The sequence below is a fragment of the Bubalus bubalis genome, chromosome 12 (assembly GCF_019923935.1).
Source record: "Bubalus bubalis isolate 160015118507 breed Murrah chromosome 12, NDDB_SH_1, whole genome shotgun sequence".
Taxonomy (NCBI): Eukaryota; Metazoa; Chordata; class Mammalia; order Artiodactyla; family Bovidae; genus Bubalus; species Bubalus bubalis.
In genome coordinates this window covers 42,745,167-42,764,324 of record NC_059168.1, presented here as the reverse complement: position 1 = coordinate 42,764,324, position 19,158 = coordinate 42,745,167, and the positions used below count along the sequence as shown (strand labels likewise).

The window sequence follows — 19,158 nt, the reverse complement described above, 5'->3', positions numbered from 1 at the left end:
ATCATCATTTTCCCTTTCGTTTAATCTTGTAAGCAAAACTGATTATACCAGTATAAAAGCTATTTTGCTCCTGGTAAGAGCTTAAAAGAAGTGGGCTCTTTTGCCCAAAGTTTTATTTTTTTTAACTGATGATTAAATTGAATGTGCAACGTGCAAAGGCCCTGAAACATGATTAAATACATTAGTAAGGAATTCATTTTATGAAGATAACTTGTTTTAAATAATGTCTTTTGAAGAAAAGTTCTGGCACCAGAAGAAATAGATCCAGACCTACTTGGTTGTCAAATGGACAATCGAACAATAAACGTTAGGACCTCGAATAGTATGTTAAAAAGAAGAGACTGACAATAAGGTTTGACAGAGGGTAACAGAGGGGGAAAAATATGTGATTTATTAGCACAACATGGTACTCTTTGCCATTTTAAACTAGAACAGGTGTATAAGCTAATATTGATACAATGATGATTAACTATGAATTCTTAAGGCTTGTGTTTAAATGTGACATTCTTAAAAAAGAAGAAAAAGAATTTTAAGAGTAGCAGGATATATGTCTGTGCTCCCTAAAAGTTGTACTTCATTTCTTTTCCATACACTGTGTGCTATTTGTGTTAACATGGAAGAGGATTCATTGTTTTTATTTTATTTTTTTAATTTTTTCTTTTCTTTTTTTTTTTTTTTTTTATTAAGCTAGCATCTGCCCGAGTTGGTGTTCAAATAGCACTTGACTCTGCCTGTAATATCTGTATCTTTTCTCTAATCAGAGATACAGAGGTTGAGTATAAAATAAACCTGCTCAGATAGGACAATTAAGTGCACTGTACAATTTTCCCAGTTTACAGGTCTATGCTTAAGGGAAAAGTTGCAAGAATGCTGAAAAAAATAATTTGAACACAATCTCATTGATGAGCATTTTTTAAAAAAAAAACTAAAAAAACTTTGCCAGCCATTTACTTGACTAATGAGCTTACTTACTCGGACTCAACATTGCAAGCGCTGTGAATGGAAAACAGAATACACTTACCATAGAGATGAATGATTGCTTTCGCTTCTACAGTGCAAGGATTTTTTTGTACAAAACTTTTTTAAATATAAATGTTAAGAAAAAATTTTTTAAAAAAACACTTCATTATGTTTAGGGGGGAACTGCATTTTAGGGTTCCATTGTCTTGGTGGTGTTACAAGACTTGTTATCCATTTAAAAATGGTAGTGGAAATTCTATGCCTTGGATACACACCGCTCTTCAGGTTGTAAAAAAAAAAAAACATACATTGGGGAAAGGTTTAAGATTATATAGTACTTAAATATAGGAAAATGCACACTCATGTTGATTCCTATGCTAAAACACATTTATGGTCTTTTTTCTGTATTTCTAGAATGGTATTTGAATTAAATGTTCATCTAGTGTTAGGCACTATAGTATTTATATTGAAGCTTGTATTTTTAACTGTTGCTTGTTCTCTTAAAAGGTATCAATGTACCTTTTTTGGTAGTGGAAAAAAAAAAGACAGGCTGCCACAGTATATTTTTTTAATTTGGCAGGATAATATAGTGCAAATTATTTGTATGCTTCAAAAAAAAAGAGAGAGAAACAAAAAAGTGTGACATTGTACAGATGAAAAGCCATATAATGGCGGTTTGGGGGAGCCTGCTAGAATGTCACACGGATGGCTGTCATAGGGGTTGTACATATCCTTTTTGTTCCTTTTTCCTGCTGCCATACTGTATGCAGTACTGCAAGCTAATAACGTTGGTTTGTTATGTAGTGTGCTTTTTGTCCCTTTCCTTCTCTCACCCTACATTCCAGCATCTTACCTTCATATGCAGTAAAAGAAAGAAAGAAAAAAAAAAAGGAAAAAAAAAAAAACCAATGTTTTGCAGTTTTTTTCATTGCCAAAAACTAAATGGTGCTTTATATTTAGATTGGAAAGAATTTCATATGCAAAGCATATTAAAGAGAAAGCCCGCTTTAGTCAATACTTTTTTGTAAATGGCAATGCAGAATATTTTGTTATTGGCCTTTTCTATTCCTGTAATGAAAGCTGTTTGTCGTAACTTGAAATTTTATCTTTTACTATGGGAGTCACTATTTATTATTGCTTATGTGCCCTGTTCAAAACAGAGGCACTTAATTTGATCTTTTATTTTTCTTTGTTTTTATTTTTTTTTTTATTTGGATGACCAAAGGTCATTACAACCTGGCTTTTTATTGTATTTGTTTCTGGTCTTTGTTAAGTTCTATTGGAAAAACCACTGTCTGTGTTTTTTTGGCAGTTGTCTGCATTAACCTGTTCATACACCCATTTTGTCCCTTTATTGAAAAAAATAAAAAAATTAAAGTACACAATGTAAGCTTCTTGTGTCCTCATTTGACACACTCTGTAAATTACTTTCAAGAAAATAACAGGTTTTAAGAGAAGGCCAGTCAGTCTTTTTCAGGATTATTTCTATGGGCATTTTGATGCGTGTATTATACCCTAAAGGAACATAAAGTACTTACTATATTAAAATAGACATATCTCAAGCCATGGAAATAGTTTTTAGACTTTATAGTTCTAGAATAATTTTCAAGAAATGGAAAGTGTTTTCAGTCTGATGTTAAAAACTTTCCCTCCATCTCTTAGCAGTAATCCATTCAGATATAAATGAAAAACTTTCTGGTAATAGCATCTTAAACTTTTATTCCCTCTGGATTTTTTTTGCTGTTCTTGTCTGAAAGTTCTTTTCTATTCTCCCAACCTGCCCTATGGTAGAGCATAATGTAAAAAAGGTGTTTTTTTTTTTTTTTTTTTAAATCAGCTCTTTTCTTTCCAAGTAAGAGTCTTTCCTCATACCCAAAATAACCCCACCCCTCAAATCTAAAAATCCAGAAATGAAAGCATCAGGTAAAAAAAGAGAGAGAGAAAAAGAAAGCAGTAGCTAGGAGTTTAGCCAGTTTTAGCCAAATGTGTGGAATCAGCCACTGATTTCCTGAGATACATGAGGGTTTGCTCTGTGGTTCTAAGAGCCTAAGGAACCCTAGATGGGACAGATGTTTTAGCTGTTTTTACAGAGTCTTTTTGACTGATAGCAAATCAGAGTGGGGATACCCTTTAGTTATCTTTTGGCCTACCAACAGACATAAAATGAAACAACATCTTTGAAAAGCAAGTTAGGTCTGTCTTAAAAGCCCCTCCTTAGAAATCTGTGTTGTCATTTTTACAAATACTGCATGTTGCAGCATCTACACACGTACCTCTGTGACACTGTCTCCCTGTTCCCAGTGTAGACGAATGGATACGACATTGTTCTTCTTTTTGTAAAAACCAAAACAAAAGCCATTCTGTTGTCTTGTGGTAGCATTTCTGTTGCTCAGTTCTTATGCCCTGGTGCCTTGTGAGGTGGCCTTTTCACGGAATGCCTTTTGTCTGAGGCAAGAATAGTTTTATCCTTCTAAAATACAGAGAAAGTAGGTGTACTCTTTTAAAAAAGTCAGATTGGGTGGAAAGCAGAGAAGCAGAGAGGAATCCGGTAAGAGATGATTTGGGAGAGTATAGTAGAGGAGCTGGGGTGGCATGAGGGGGTACTTGCAGAAGGTGATAGTTGGCAGTGAAGTGAGGGGAGATATGTTTTAGATAAGTTTACTTCACCAACGCAACCAGAATGCTGTTCAAGACATAGAGAAATAGTCTTCAGTGCCATGCCAGCTTCAGATACGGTGACTTCTGCTTCACCATATTAAATGTCCGTAAAACTGCTGTGTGTTCCTATCACTGCTTTATTAGAAGCTGTGAGTACAGCTGCGAAGGTTTTATATACAGTATTCATTTTAATTTCTCCGTACATGATGCTCTTAGTGTAATGAGGTTTTGCATCCTGACAGACAGAATTAATGGTGGATACTCTATGCTTGTATGCTCAAATTCCTTAAATCAAACGGGGACTGGGGAGGGGTGCAAACATTTGGTGATAAATCACAAATTATGTTTGATTTACATAATCCCAAAGTTAAATAAATTTATTGGGAGACAGGTTCTTCAGGATTCTCAATCTCCTGAGTTATTGAAACCCTCCTATAAAATATTATTCCTGAAGCTGTGTGAATAATAGAAGCCTGAAAACCTAGGCAACAAGAAGATAGCTTATAAATGACATCTTGCATCCAGAACACTAAAATTAAAAATCTTAATTTAAATAATAAAAAACATTTCCAACAGTAGATGAATTCATGATAAAGTTTTTTAAAACAAAGAAAGAATAAGGATGAACACATTTCAGGATTCTCAAGTTACATTTATGTGACACCCCTGATGTGTTGAATGCAATGTTCTCTACATACTTGAATGCCTGGTGCTTAAAATGTTCCCTTTTATCTTCATTTTGAAAACAATAAACAAGAGTACAGTAAATAACTATGTCTCACAGATTTTAACCGAGACACTCTGCCTTACATGTAGTACCTTTATCCCCAAACTACATACAGTCCTCTCTCTGTTTAGGACTTACAAAAAGAGTGAGATGGACATATTTTAAAGGTTGCTAAGAAGTAAGATTGGTTCTTCATTTGTACCAGCACTGGCAGGAAGTGTGAAGTAGCTGAGTTTTTTCCCAGGGCATTCTGTGATAGAAATGTTTATTTAACCATTTCTGTATATGCAATAAGTTCATCCTGTATATATTCATAATGCTGGAAGTGAGAACTTGAAAGGAAGTGGTGGTGGGGGTTAGATATCATTTCATTTGGGGAAATAAGGAAATGAGATGGTTTGTTCACAGACACTAAAAGTTTGTTAAAAGGTACTGGGATATGTCAGGCCTTCCTGAAAAGGAGTTGAGAAGCCTCAGGCCCCACCTTGTCCTGCTTCAAACACTTTACTCTCAGAGAGTGAGGGAGGAAATTCAGAATTTTCATTTTTTAAACCACTCCCCTGCTCCATGATTTCCTATGAATGTTTTGTAATCGTGTGTTCTTCATTATGATTTGTTCCTCCATTGTCCCTGGGCCTGGTGTTTTCAAGAATGTTCACATCCTATACTCTTTTTTTTTCTCTCCCCACCCCCCAGACTTCCCATTTAAAAAGAAAAAAAATTGTGGGACTTTTGCTGGTATAAGGATGGGATTGGCAGTGCTCTTTAAACCTGCTTGGAAAAAAATGTTTTTTAAAAGATTGTTAGATTTTTAACGATTGTTAGCTTTCAAAATGCGTTAGCCACTTAGCAAATTTTCCTGTCTTCTAAGGCCCTGCCACTTTCCCAATAAAAATAAATGAACCCCTTTTTAGGGACATGAACATCAGAACACATAGATGGAATTGGGATGATGTACATTTACTCCAGGGCTGCTTTAGCTACAAATGGTAGACATGGGTTGTTGGGTCTGCACTTTTGCTTGCTGTCATCTTGTTATCCCATTAGGCCACTGTTTCATTTAGTAAAGCACATGGCCAATGAATCAGCCTTTAGGGGGATGGGCCTGTTTCTCTCTCTCTCTCTATTTCCCAGTGTCATTCATGATCATGGGAGGCGATCAATTCCTCCCTTTCACGTGGGAAAGGAGACCAATACAGTTTACATGGGTTATTGTAGTCAAGAACCTAAACTTGGCCGAACGCAACTCAATGGTTGATCCAAATACTGTTTTTCCTTTCTGTAAAGTGATAAAGGGAGCATTTATCAGGTCTTTACAAGATGGCAGAAAAGGCAAATTAAGCCATTTCCCCAAGGTCTGTCCTCTAAAGCAGGGCCCCCAAACCCATGGTGGGGGCTGTGTTTTTAAATAATGGTGGACGTGGTGCATGCCCATGCTAGCTATATACTTTGTCTGTTAGGATTTTAAATGTCGGTAACAGGCTGACAAAGTGGCTTGAAGAGGGTATCAGCAAAAGGAGCTTCAACGACAGTGACTTAGGGCTGGGCCCGGAATGGGGATTCCCCAGAGCCCACCTGGATACAGCAGGCCCCTCAGCTCAGGTCTCCACGCTCAGGGGGGGTTTTCGGAAAGCAGCCGAGCTCCAGACCCTGGGGCCTCCTGCGGCGCCAAGTCAGGGGAGAAGAGGCCCCAGGCCCCTGCTTCGGGTCGCCATGGCAACGAAGCCTGGAATGCCACAGTGGTAGCCCTCTTCCTCGGCACATCCCACATCCGGACTCCCAGTTCTGCTGCTTCAAGTCAATGTACACAGCAAGGGAGGAGCCCTGAAGGAAAATAACCACTCCCTTCTTCCCTCCATCACTGCCTTGCCCCCTCACAAAAAGAAAAAAAAGAAAAGAAAACTGCATGTTTGAAAGAAACTACAGGCAGTTTTTGGTGCCATTTGGGAACAACTGTTTTGAGTTCTGGTTTCCTCTTCAGAGATTTGTTCGCCTCTTGTAAATCGTTGGCTGCTTTGACGTTGAACTTGATAACATTTCATGTTTTCGTTGTGCTGCTTTTACATCAATTTTTATTTTTTTGTTTCTTTATAATTTTATTATTATTTTAAGGAAATGTCCCCCTCCCTCCCCCTTCCCCTGTTCTCCTCAACCAAAGGACTGTTTCCTACTCAGTTTGCTCAGTCATAAGGGCAAGTGTTTCCTTCCAGGTGTGTCCCCAGCTTATTAGGACTATCCTGGGATGGGGAGGGGGTCTGGGTCCTTTGCGGGAGGAGGGGAGAGAGGTGTGGGAAAGAACTCAGAGGTCAGAGATCTGGGGGAGGTGGGGAGATTCAGGTTTAAATCATGCTTAAGATGCCGGTGGCTCAACCTGTGTTTAAGTTGTAATTTTTAAAAAGCTAGTTAGAGAACAGAAAATCACTGGGCCAAGTCACACCTGTATTTTTTTTTTTTTTCCTCCCTCCTCTGTCTCCAACCTCTTTCTAGGTTCTTCACACACCCCCATTCGGCGTAGTGCCCAGAGAGCTCAAGATGTGTGGCAGTTTTCGGATGGAAGCTCGAGAACCCTTAAGTTCTGAGAAAATTTGAACCCCCACGGGCGGGGTGGACGCAAGCCGCCCAGCCGACATCTGCGTGGTCTGTCATCCTGCTAGTTTGTGATGTTTTCTGACAGTAGCCTCCAAGAAGCCGTTGTGCGAAGACAGAGTCCTGCAGTGTCCTTCCTGCCTGGGCCTGCAGTGTCATTTTATTTATATTTTTTAATAAAAAGTAAAAACAAAAAAACAGACCCACATTGGAACAGTGAATCAGTCCCCTAGAGAGGGTCTGTGGACCACCGCTGCTCTGAGAGCCGTCCTGGCCCCTCTGAGACCAGCCAACCCAATTCCCTGTCTTGTGGAAATGAGCATGAGTTCCCCAAACCCCTTGTTTCTATACATTCTATGTTGTCTTTTAAGAAGTGTGCTTAACATTGACACAATAAATGTTGGAGCTTTAGGTGGTGTTTGTTTGTTCTTTAATTATGAATGCTTATAAGACAATGCAGCTGCTTTAGAACTGTGTTTCTGAACCCATGTCCGGCAGACACCTATTGGGTGAGAAGGAGGGACAGATTTGAGGGATGGGTAGGAGGTGCAGGAGGGGAAATAGGTTACTGCTTATCAGATGGCATAAATTTTCAAGGAGAATCAAAATGCAAAACTTGGGAATAAATCATAGCAATATCATAATTAATGTAGTAGTAGTGTTGCTGTTTATTAATGCTGAAGTGTAGTTTTCCTAACTGTCTGACTTACAATTTGCATACCATTAAATAATGCATAATATGGCACACTGAATTCTGTTTTTCAAATATATGCTTTTGGTGGCTACTATGCAGGATTTGAGTTTGTCTTTTAATTTAGCTCAAGAAAGATAATGTCACTAGGTTAGTGGTAAATCCCAAAGAAGGTGATGAATATCAATAGTTGTTTATTAAATATTCTAATTCTAGGTTCCCAAACCTTCAGCAAATATATCTTAACACAGACAAACAAACAAACATAAAACTTCTTTATTACTCACACCAGGAAATTTGGGGCAGATTTTATAAGGGGAAAAGATGATAGGAGGAAAGAGTTCCACATCAGACACTCTATTGTCATTGTGATAGCGCCCCGTTCCTTAGAAATTAGTGACACAAATAAGTTAAGTCTACAAATGAGTGATAAAAATTCCTTCTGGCTCAGTTAATTTGCAAAGAACTTTTCTCACTTTGGTGTTTTCTATTGCCTAGAGATTCAGACGAGAACTAGAGACAATATAGCATATTAAAACAGGTTTATAAATAATAGAACTCAGACACCTGTGTGTTGCAGATTTACATATTGGCTGTGAACACAAGTGGGGAAAATCTTACCCACTCACCCTCTGGCTAGGTTACCTAGCCTAGTGAGAAGACAGCAAAATAATTGGCATCTGGATTCTTTCCTGGTTATTCATCATAAATAATGACTCCTCACAGTTATGTGCTGCTTTATGCGTGATACAGGGCTTTCATGTGCATTGTTTCATCTGATCCTCAGTGGAATAGATCTCAAGCCTTCCACTCTGTGGATGAGAAGACTGAGGCTCACCAATGTTAAGGGCTTGCCCAAAGCCATGCCATTGAGGAGAGCAGAGAAGCCAGTGTTCTGGTGTCTTGTCAGCTTAATTCCACTGAACTCTGTGACTAGTCAAAAGGATTGTCTCTTACCATGTTAGCACACAAGCTGTAAATGTTCACCAACACACACACATATGGCTCTCACTCAGAGATCGAGGATGCCCACTATAAGGGCACACAAAGATGTCTTCTCCTACAGCTAACTGCTCACTGCAGAGGGGAGCTTGGAGCAAGCATGACAAATATCTCTGGTCGATGAGGTGGCCTGGATGAGTTTTTGAGAGTTCCTCTCATCTAGGTGAGATGGAACCGCCAGACAAGGGTTATTTTTTGGAGGAACATTCCCTGCCCCACGTTCTGCCTCTGTGTTACTGAAACCTCAGACCATTAGGGATTCCGGGACAGCATCTTCCCTGAACGTGCTAAGCCCCTTGCCAATACCTAGAAATGGTAACTCTGCTTCACAAAGGAGACCCGACTGAAATAGAACAAACAATCCTGGATTTGGGGACAACTTCAGCCTTGGTGCTTGCTACACTTTAATTTCCGATCTGTGTGTTTCTGCCTCTACCTCTTATTTCTTCTTGGAGTCAGTGTGTACATAAACGGTATCTCTAGAAGTAGGATCACTGGGGGAAGGAGAGGGAGTGGGTAAAGTGTATATTTTTCTTAGTCCTCCTTTTGGAGAAGAAAGAGCCCTCGTTGAAGCAAACAGAAAACAAACCAACCCAAAACTCCAAACTCCACATATCTTCCCCCATACCCTTCATTGAAAGAAAATAAAAATTCATTTTTAAATTCATTGTGAGATGATGGTGGTACACTAGGGCTAGAACTTTTGAAAGCCCATGCAAGACAGATGATTTGGGAAGACATCTCCCTGTGCGATATGCCAAGGTCATGATTCTCCATGAATGGTTGAAGCAGCTGAAGGGACTGACAAATCTGATCGGGGTGCTTACTTTGCCCTCTCCCCAGAGGGAAACTTCAAATTGCAGAGAGATTAATTGGTTGCCAGGCATGCGCCGAGCATGGACTAGAGGACACAGTCCCGGGTTCTCAGGAAGGTAGGGCCCAAATAACGGACATTGTTCTCACCCTCCCAAGCCTGGTCTATGAACATTAATTCTGTGGTCTGTCCAGACTGTCACACAAAACAAAAAGTTCTGTTAGCTGTCTGGGTCCATGGTGGTGGAGACTCAGTAGCTTCTATAGCACCCAGCACCAGGCCATTTGAATGTTGGTGGTGCTGGAGAAAAAAGTGATTGTATCAAAACCGGTGATAAAGAAACAAACAAAAATGGTGGTAATGAAAAATCTTAGGGAAGAGGAGCAATCTTGGATCCTACTGGGGTCTAACTGAGTGCCCTGACCTCAGCTAAATGTATCCTGGGCATTTTTACTTGGAGTTTTCCAGAGTATTTGTATTAAAGTCCTATCTTTAAAGCAGTAAGAAATATCTTTCCAGTTTTTTGTGTGCTGACATGATTTTCTTCTTTTTGAAAGCTAGATAGTGAGGTGAATGGTGAAGATGGTTATTCATATTAGCAGGTTTTTTTCCCAGTGTTAATGTTTATTCCTATGAAGAATTCTTATTCTTATATAGATTAGTATCCCCAGAGAGTAGAGGTGGAGTGGATCAGAATGGAAGTGTTTCATAGGTGTTGTTTCTCTTCTTACATGCCACAGAACATTGGCTCCTTTTTGGGTGGAGTGAGAGGGAAGAGATTTGAGGAATTTGCATAGTGGTTGTGAAGATTTCATTGAGTTCAGTGGGAAGTTCAGAAAACACATGTGTTCAAGCACACCTTTCAAGGACCATCCTGAGTTCTTCATTAACAGGGAAACAGTAAGGTGAGGCTCCTTTTCTCTGACTCCCTAGCGGAGTTAGCACTTTCCAGTTTGCACTTCTCCGGGGGTACATTAAGCTAAAAAATGTCTCAATTCCAGCACAATCCAGAAGCAGTCATTCTTTCTCTTCCTCAGTTCAGTTAAGTTCAGTGACTCAGTCGTGTCTGACTCTTTGCGACCCCATGAATCACAGCACACCAGGCCTCCCTGTCCATCACCAACTCCCGGAATTCACTCAGACTCACGTCCATCGAGTCAGTGATGCCATCCAGCCATCTCATCCTCTGTCGTCCCCTTCTCCTCCTGCCCCCAATCCCTCCCAGCATCAGAGTCTTTTCCAATGAGTCAACTCTTCGCATGAGGTGGCCAAAGTACTGGAGTTTCAGCTTTAGCATCATTCCTTCCAAAGAAATCCCAGGGCTGATCTCCTTCAGAATGGACTGATTGGATCTCCTTGCAGTCCAAGGGACTCTCAAGAATCTTCTCCAACACCACAGTTCAAAAGCATCAATTCTTCGGCACTCAGTTTTCTTCACAGTCCAACTCTCACATCCATACATGACCACTGGAAAAACCATAGCCTTGACTAGACCAACCTTTCCTTCCTAAGGCGCTAAGTCGCTTCAGTCGTGTCCGACTCTTTGCGACCCCATAGACGGCAGCCCACCAGGCTCTGCCATCCCTGGGATTCTCCAGGCAAGAACACTGGAGTGAGTTGCCATTTCCTTCTTCAATGCATGAAAGTGAAAAGTGAAAGTGAAGTCGCTCAGTCGTGTCCGACCGTCAGTGACCCCATGGACTGCAGCCTTCCAGGCTCCTCCGTCCATGGGATTTTCCAGGCAAGAGTACTGGAGTGGGGTGCCATTGCCTTCTCCGTTTCCTTCCTATCTTAGTGTAAATTAAGATATCTCTTGTTGGGACTTACCTGCCTGGTGGTCCAGTGGCTAAGGCTCTGTGCTCCCAGTGCAGGGGGCCCAAGTTTGATCCCTGGTCAGGGAACTGGATTCCACATGCTGCACCTAAAAAGATCCTGCATACCACAAGAAAGATTCCAAGTGCTGCAACTAATACCCAGCTCAGTCAAATAAACAAATACATTAAAAAAAGAAATATATATAGTTAAATCACATTACCTTTCTCCTTGCTTTATATTTAAAAAAAATACTCCCAGGAAATAATTAAGATTCGTAGAGCACTTTTGGGCTTCCCTGGAGGGCTCAGATGGTAAAGGATCTGCTTGCACTGCAGGAGACCTAGGTTCGATCCCTGGGTCTGGAAGATCCCCTAGAGGAGGGCATGGCAATCCACTCCAGTATTCTTGCCTGGAGAATCCCATGAACAGAGGAGCCTTGCGGGGCTACAGTCCATGGGGTGGCAAAGAGTAGGACACGACTGAGTGACTAACACTTTCAGACTTTCATAGGGCACTTTTACAGACATGACAGTATCAATTTTCCTAGTGATTCTAAAACTTCGGTAGGATAAGAATAGACTAAAGCTCGAAAGGAACCACAGCAATCATTCATTTTACAGACCAGGGCAACAGAGGCCTAAAGATTAAGTGAAGGACCTAAGATCACACAGCTTGAAAAAAGTGAGAGCCAAGCTTGAAACCACACAGTTAGTGGCTGATCCAGAATTGGAACCCAAGCCTGCAGCTCCTGTGCAAAGGAATTCAAGCTGCAAATCTTTCCCTTGTGACCTACTAAATTCAGAAGCAGGAATGGCAGAAAAAGTGTGCATTACAGAAGGACTTAAGAATGAAATCAAAAGCTTGTTTTGGTGCCAGTCCTAGTGGGGAGGATGTACGTGTGTCCCATATTTCAAGGATTTCTAAACGGCATCCTGATGACAGGGCGCATTGAGGTCACTACCTGGAAAGACTCCTCCTTTAATCCACCCCTCTGATGGTAGAAATGAACTTAGGACCCACGAATTGCTGGGAGACAGCATTTAAAGTTTAAAGGGCATAAAAAAAAGCTACTCACCAAACCAAATTCATCTCAAATGTCTTAAATAGATCTCACAATCTGTTCCATTCTCTAGGCAAGATTTAAGGGAAACGCCCATCTAATTTGCATTTCATGGCCTCATCGCATCCAGTTAGAAAATTCAACTGGCCAATAGCATGACCTGAATTCTGTTACTAGGGATATTTAATTTTGAGTTCAAAGATGGTGAGAGAGCAATGAACTACATGGAGGGTTGACTGAAATGGTATACAGCTCTGAGTTGTGAAGGTTATTCCACTTACTAATGCTATTTAGGCTGCAGTCTTTCCGTGCAAAGTGAAATCTTAAGTCACTTCCCACTTTGATCAGGGGTTCCTGGCTCTGTTTTTGTTGTTTATTGCAAAGTCATGTCCGACTCTTTTGCGACCCCATGGGCTGTGGCCTGGGCTTCCCAGATGGCTCTAGTGGTAAAGAACACACTTGCAGGAAACATGAGAGATGCAGGTTTGATCCTTGGGTCAGGAAGATCCCCTGGAGGAGGTCATGGCAACCCACTCCAGTATTTGTGCCTGGAGAATCGCATGGACAGAGGAGCCTGGCGGGGTCCCCCTCTAGTCCATAGGGTTGCAAAGAGTCGGACACAACTGAAGCGACTTTGCATGGATTCATGGACTGTAGCCTGCCAGGCTCCTCTGTTCATGGGGTTCTCCAGGCAAGAATACTGAAATGGGTTGCCATTTCCTTCTGCAGAGGATCTTTCTAACCCAGGGATCAAACCCATGTCTCCTGCATTGCAGGCAGATTCTTTCCCACTGAGCCACCTGGGAAGCCCTCCTAGCTCTGTGTGGAGATGTACAAATTCTGTCTCAACGTTTTATTAGATCTGCTGTGTTCAGGTCTTCTACTGCCATTTCTTTTCTTGCCAGCCATCCTTTGATTCACATTTACTTCTTTGAATGGACATGGGTTGACTTTGAATGTCTTGAGACCCATAGGACTGCAACTGCTGTGCGCAGCAGCTGTTGGTGCCTGCATGGGCAGAGCCATCCCTGAAATAGGAGCAGGACGGCAGGAAGCCTCACGGAGCAACAGCAAATCAAATATCCCTGTTGAGGATGGTCTGAGAGGAAGTAATTTGCCTGATTTTTTCCCTTGGTGATAGTTCCCTGAATTTCCTGAAATGGTAACGCAAAACGGGAACTTCTGTTGTCCCTTCTGCTCCTCTCTCCCTGGAGATTTGTCCTCTCTTCTTAGGCACACAGAAAGCAAGCCTAGGGAGATGTGCGTGAAAATTCTCTCCCTTTGGTGCTAAGATGTGTTGTTGCTCATGCTCTTTTTCAGAGTGCCTGATTTTACCTGTTGCTGGCTTCCCTACACTAAGGGGAAAAATGAAAGTGCAAATACTCTTCTTTAGAGCAACAGCTCTCTTAAAGCTCAGAACCCAGAAACACGAGAGGTTTTCTTTTAAAGGGGTCACCTTTTATGGATTTGCTGGTAGCCACCTTGCCTTATATGTGGAGTTCTTTTCATTTTTCAGCTTCTTCCAGGGTGTGTGTGCGTGTGCTCTGTCGCTTCAGAGTGTCCAACTCTTTGCGACCCATGGTCTGTAGCCCTCCAGGCTCCACTGTTCATGGGATTCTGCAGGCAAGAATACTGGAGTGGGTTGCCATGACCTCCTCCAGGGGATCTTCCTGACCCAGGGATTGAACCTTTATCTCCTGCATTGCAGGTGGATTCTTTACCCCTAAGCCCCCGGGGAAGCCCACGTCCAGAGTGCATTTTTTTTCCCCTTCTGACATGGTGATGGATCAGGGATGGACTCCTGGTAGTTTTGATCCAGGCTGGTGAAAAGTGCTGGTCTCTGAGTTGGCAATTCTGGGTTGTAATCCTGGCTTTATCTTTGCCTTGCTCACCCACCTGGTGTCCTCTCTCTGTACTTGACCCCATTCAAGGCCCATTTCTTCCTCTAAAGAAGGAAGGACACACCCTGCTTCCTACCTCCTTTCACCCAGCAGCACAGAACATTCACAACAGTACGAATACTCTGGACTCCACATAGGATGAGGGGTACTGACAACCAGTCTTGATGACTGTGGGGATGTGGGGTTGTGGTCCATCTTAAGAGTCTCTTTTTCTTTGCTTTTGGTTAGCAGACCCATACCTGTGGCGGATTCATTTTGATATTTGGCAAAACTAATACAATTATGTAAAGTTTAAAAATAAAATAAAATTAAAAAAAAATAAAATAAGTTTATGTCACAGAAAAAAAAAAGGCTGTAATGATTTTTGTTTGAACTCTAAAGGTGTCATGTTTTTAAAATGTTCAAATTTTGGAGATGGTTGCATTTGCAATGTTCAGGTGAGTTTTATAACTTAAGTGCATCTTAAAGTTGGAGGTCCCTCTCTACCCCTCACTCTGCTGGAGGGTAGCTTTGGAGGACAGCCTTCTTCCACAGACTTTGTGTATCTAACCAAGGGTTGCAAAGCACCACACGTCTTCTGGTGCCTGGAGACTGAAGGCCAGGCCATGTCCAAAATGTGACGTCTGATAGAACACCTAACTCTTATTATCCTCAGCTATTTTGCCTGGTAAAGAGCAAAACATAGGTCAAAGTAGAAATGATAATACCAATTAATGTTTATTGAGAATTTACTATGTTCTGGGAATAACAATGAGGGTTTTATTTTTTTATGAAAATATTTAATTTATTTATTTGGCTGCCTTGGGTATTAGTTACAGCACTTGAGCTCTCTAGTCGTAGTGCACTGGCTTACTTGCTCCACGACATGTGGGAACTCAGTTCCCCAGTCAGGGATTGAACCAGAGTACCCTGCACTGCAAGGTGGATTCTTAACCACTGCATAACCAGGGAAGTCCCATGATAAGAGTTTTCCATGCACGTTCTTGTTCTTATGTCTTCTTTATAACCACATTGTGGGGACAGCTACTACTATTATTCCTGTTTTGCTGAAGCTTCAGTTCAGTTAGGTCGCTCAGTCGTGTCCGACTCTTTGCAACCCCATGAATTGCAGCACACCAGGCCTCCCTTCCATCACCAGTTCCCGGAGTTCACTCAAACTCATGTCCATCGAGTCGGTGATGCCATCTAGCCATCTCATGCTCTGTCGTCCCCTTCTCCTCCTGCCCCCAAATCCCTCCCAGCATCAGAGTCTTTTCCAATGAGTCAACTCTTCGCATGAGGTGGCCAAAGTATTGGAGTTTCAGCTTCAGCATCAGTCCTTCCAATGAACACCCAGGACTGATCTCCTTTAGGATGGACTGGTTGAATCTCCTTGCAGTCCAAGGGACTTTCAAGAGTCTTCTCCGACACCACAGTTGAAAAGCATCAATTCTTCAGGGCTCAGCTTTCTTCACAGTCCAACTCTCACATCCATACATGACCACTGGAAAAACCATAGCCTTGACTAGATGGACCTTTGTTGGCAAAGTAATATCTCTGCTTTTCAATATGCTATCTAGGTTGGTCATAACTTTCCTTCCAAGGAGTAAGCGTCTTTTAATTTCATGGCGGCAATCACCATCTGCAGTGATTTTGGAGCCCCCCAAAATAGAGTCTGACACTGTTTCCACTGTTTCCCCATCTATTTCCCATGAAGTGATGGGACCAGATGCCATGATCTTCGTTTTCTAAATATTGAGCTTTAAGCCAACTTTTTCACTCTTCTCTTTCACTTTCAAGAGGCTTTTTAGTTCTTCTTCACTTTCTGCCATAAGGGTGGTGTCATCTACATATCTGAGGTTTCTGATATTTCTCCTGGCATTAGAGACACTAAAATGACCTGTCCGAGGTTATACCATTGGTACTGCTGCTGTGAATCCTCACTCTGGAATCCTCTTAACCTCTACATACGGGCCTCCAGGGACTAGCTCATTCTACAGTTTTGTCATCATATGTAATGCCACGGTTGGGGGTATCATATGAAAATAATATGAAAACAATGCTAATTAAACTGATTAGGAAGTGTGCTCAAAATGGCTTTGCTGACTGGGCTCTGGTTCTGTTACCTACTCAGCAAGGTCAGTGTCAGTAGTTCCCATGGTGCTTGCCTTTCTATCTGTCCTTGGTGCTGGGAAGATGAGTTTGATTTTGTTAGGCATATCTGAGGAATTCACTCATGCATCTGCAGTAAGGCTCATTCATTGTTCAATCAACAAATATTTATTAGGTCCCTGCTACAAGCAACCTACAGAGCTAAGTGCTGGGGAAGGAGGCAAAGAGGTAAAAGGCACAGTCATTGCCCGTCAGAAATGGCCACCAGTGGAGAATTAAATTAATTAGAATCCTCCTAAATAACTAGTCTTAGTTGAGTTGATGTGGTGAGAACAGTGAGCCTTTTAAAATGCTAATATATAATTCACTTTGCCAGCGTAGACAGCAGTCCCAGGCAAGGGGCTTCAGAGCTCCCAAATGAATGGGAATGATATTCTTTATACCTTACCTATAGGATGCACACTTAAAAGTTGTTTTCAAGTGGTGGAGATGAGTATACACTGATGTTTCTTCATCTGGCCCTATCTTATTGGGAAAAAATAACAGCAGGTAATTTAGAAGGAGGGAGTAATAGAAACACAGTTCTTGTTCTGGGATCAAAGATAAGTGACCTATAAAGGGATACGTCCAGGTATTCAACTGTCTGAGCTGTCTGTAACTGATTATTTACATCTAATGTAATCTAAATGGAGCATGACAAAGACATCTTTACTTCTCCTACATGCAGTCTTACGGTCTCTCTCAGAACATCAACATCAGCTAAGCTGGTTTTCTCTACCTACAATGTGCAAGGTGAAGTTCTAGGCACCGTGGATAACGATAAAAACTATAGAACTTCCCTGGTGGTACAGTGCATAAAAATCTGCCTGCCAGTACAGGGTACACAAGTTCAATCCCTGGACTGGGAAGATCCACGTGCCTCGGAACAACTAAGCCGGTACGCTACAACTACTGAGCCCGCGTAATTAGAGCCTGTGCTCTGCAACAAGAGAAGCCACCTCAGTGAGAAGCCTGTGCACCGCCAGGAGGAGTAGCCCTGGCTCGCTGCGTCTAGAGAAAGCCGCTCTCAGCGACAAAGATGCAGCACAACCAAAAAACAAACAAATAAATAATTTTAAAAAGATATCCCCCCAAATTATAACACCCCACTCCTGGTCCTAATGTGAGGGATAAGACTATAAACATACAAGCAAATAATAAGTAATTAATAACTAAAAGGTACAATAGGATTAATTCAGAAGTGAGATATGAACTGTAGGAATGTAAAGGAAGATAATTTCTTTAGGACTCACAAAGATGTTGAGCTTTTGGTTGGTCATCAAAGGTAGGCTAGGATTTAGATGATGAAGAGAAAGGATGAGGGCAAGTCAGTTCAAGGTACTGTTGTGATGCTTGGAGGGCAATAGGTAGACCAGTGAGGCAGGAAAAAAAAAGGTTTTCTATGAAAATCATGGGAAATAAGGTTGGAAACTAATCTGGAGCCATTTTGTGGAGGGGCTTTAACGATAGGCTTAAGGGGTTTGCATTATAGTCAATAACAAGTCTTTCAAAATTATTCCCATAGAAAAGTCTTAGGAAGAGTGTAACGAGGTATGGAATGGATTGGCAGGGAACTCAGAGACCAAGAGACTAGTCAGACATGATCCCTGAAGGTGTTGGCAATTTCCTAGAGGAAGGACTCTGCTGTGAGTATAGTGTTTGTGTCAGATTATGTAGTCATCCTTATCACATTCAAGTGGGCAATGATCACATTGTTCAATGGTATATCTAAATTCCCCACTTGCCCTAGTTAGAGAAGTGGAAGCCCATAAAAGGTCTTCCTTATATAATGACTGTTGATAGAGACCTACCCAATGAAGGGCGTAAAGATGAAGACCTTGAAGCCAAGCAGGTCAGTTAGTTCCTAGAGACAGACCACGTTTATAATACAAACTGTAAACATCAGGTCTCATGGAGCGTTTAACACTTGACCATCATCTCAAGCACAATGATAAACTCAACTGGAAAAAGAACAGAAAGCTACAAGAGGAGGCTCCAAGGACTTTCCTCTTTTAGGTGGAAGATTCATGAAATTTTTCATTCTCTTAACTACTTGTATAAGTTATATTATGTTGCTTTTTTTCCTTGCAGCCTGCTTGTTGATACATGCTATGTCCCATAACAATAAGATTTAATTGCCACTTGGCCACAAAATTAGATGAGTTTCATAATGAAGGTAGGAACTGAAAGTAAGCAAGCATGTTTACCTGGAATCAGTGAAATGTTCTCTGCATAAAGTAAGGCTGAACAAGCTGGGGCTTCACTCTATTGGAGTTTATTTCAAAAACAGGGACCTTTGTATTTTTGTATTGCAGTCATATAATCTAAGATCCTTCCATGCCTCATATCTCTTGCCTGTCATTCTGTTCCTTCTGGAAGCAGGACTGGTCTATGACTGTCTGGTGTCATAAATCAGGACATCTAAAGCATATAAAGAATAATTTTTGGCACTAGGTTTTGGATTCTCCTTGTCACCATTGTTTCTCTCAGAGTCTCCTCCCCATTCCTATGACCTGTCTATGGCCACAAGCCTTGGCCCCGGTCCCACCTCTCAGGAAGATTGTCAGGATGTGAATACAGGCTAAGAGAGTGGTCGGGAGCTTCCCAAAGGGATTCAACACACATGGAAACCTTCCCTTGACATCTGAGAACATTTTGATATTACCAGTATGACCTGCGTCTCCCCTCCCACTGAAATTAAGTATAATGGGAAAAGTTTAGTATTCCCAATAGACCTTGATGGGGACCAGGGAAGAAAGTAAGGCCTATGTGTGGTGCAGCCCATGGAGCAGGGGACAAAGCTCCCTTCTCGAG

At 41.5% G+C, this 19,158-nt stretch overlaps 1 protein-coding gene across 9 annotated transcripts in view; it reads left to right on the top strand.

Moving 5' to 3' along the window:
* BCL11A (BAF chromatin remodeling complex subunit BCL11A) overlaps positions 1–7,342 on the top strand; it is a 102,431-nt gene extending 95,089 nt beyond the window's left edge. For all 9 annotated transcript variants that reach the window (XM_006073883.3, XM_006073884.4, XM_044925929.2 and 6 more), the window contains one exon: positions 6,833–7,342. Coding sequence is in view for 7 of the 9 variants with exons in the window: in XM_044925929.2 (XP_044781864.1) it covers positions 6,833–6,934 (102 nt within the window). In the remaining 2 variants the exon portion in view is untranslated. The remainder of the gene's footprint in view (positions 1–6,832) is intronic.
* Positions 7,343–19,158: the final 11,816 nt, after the last annotated feature.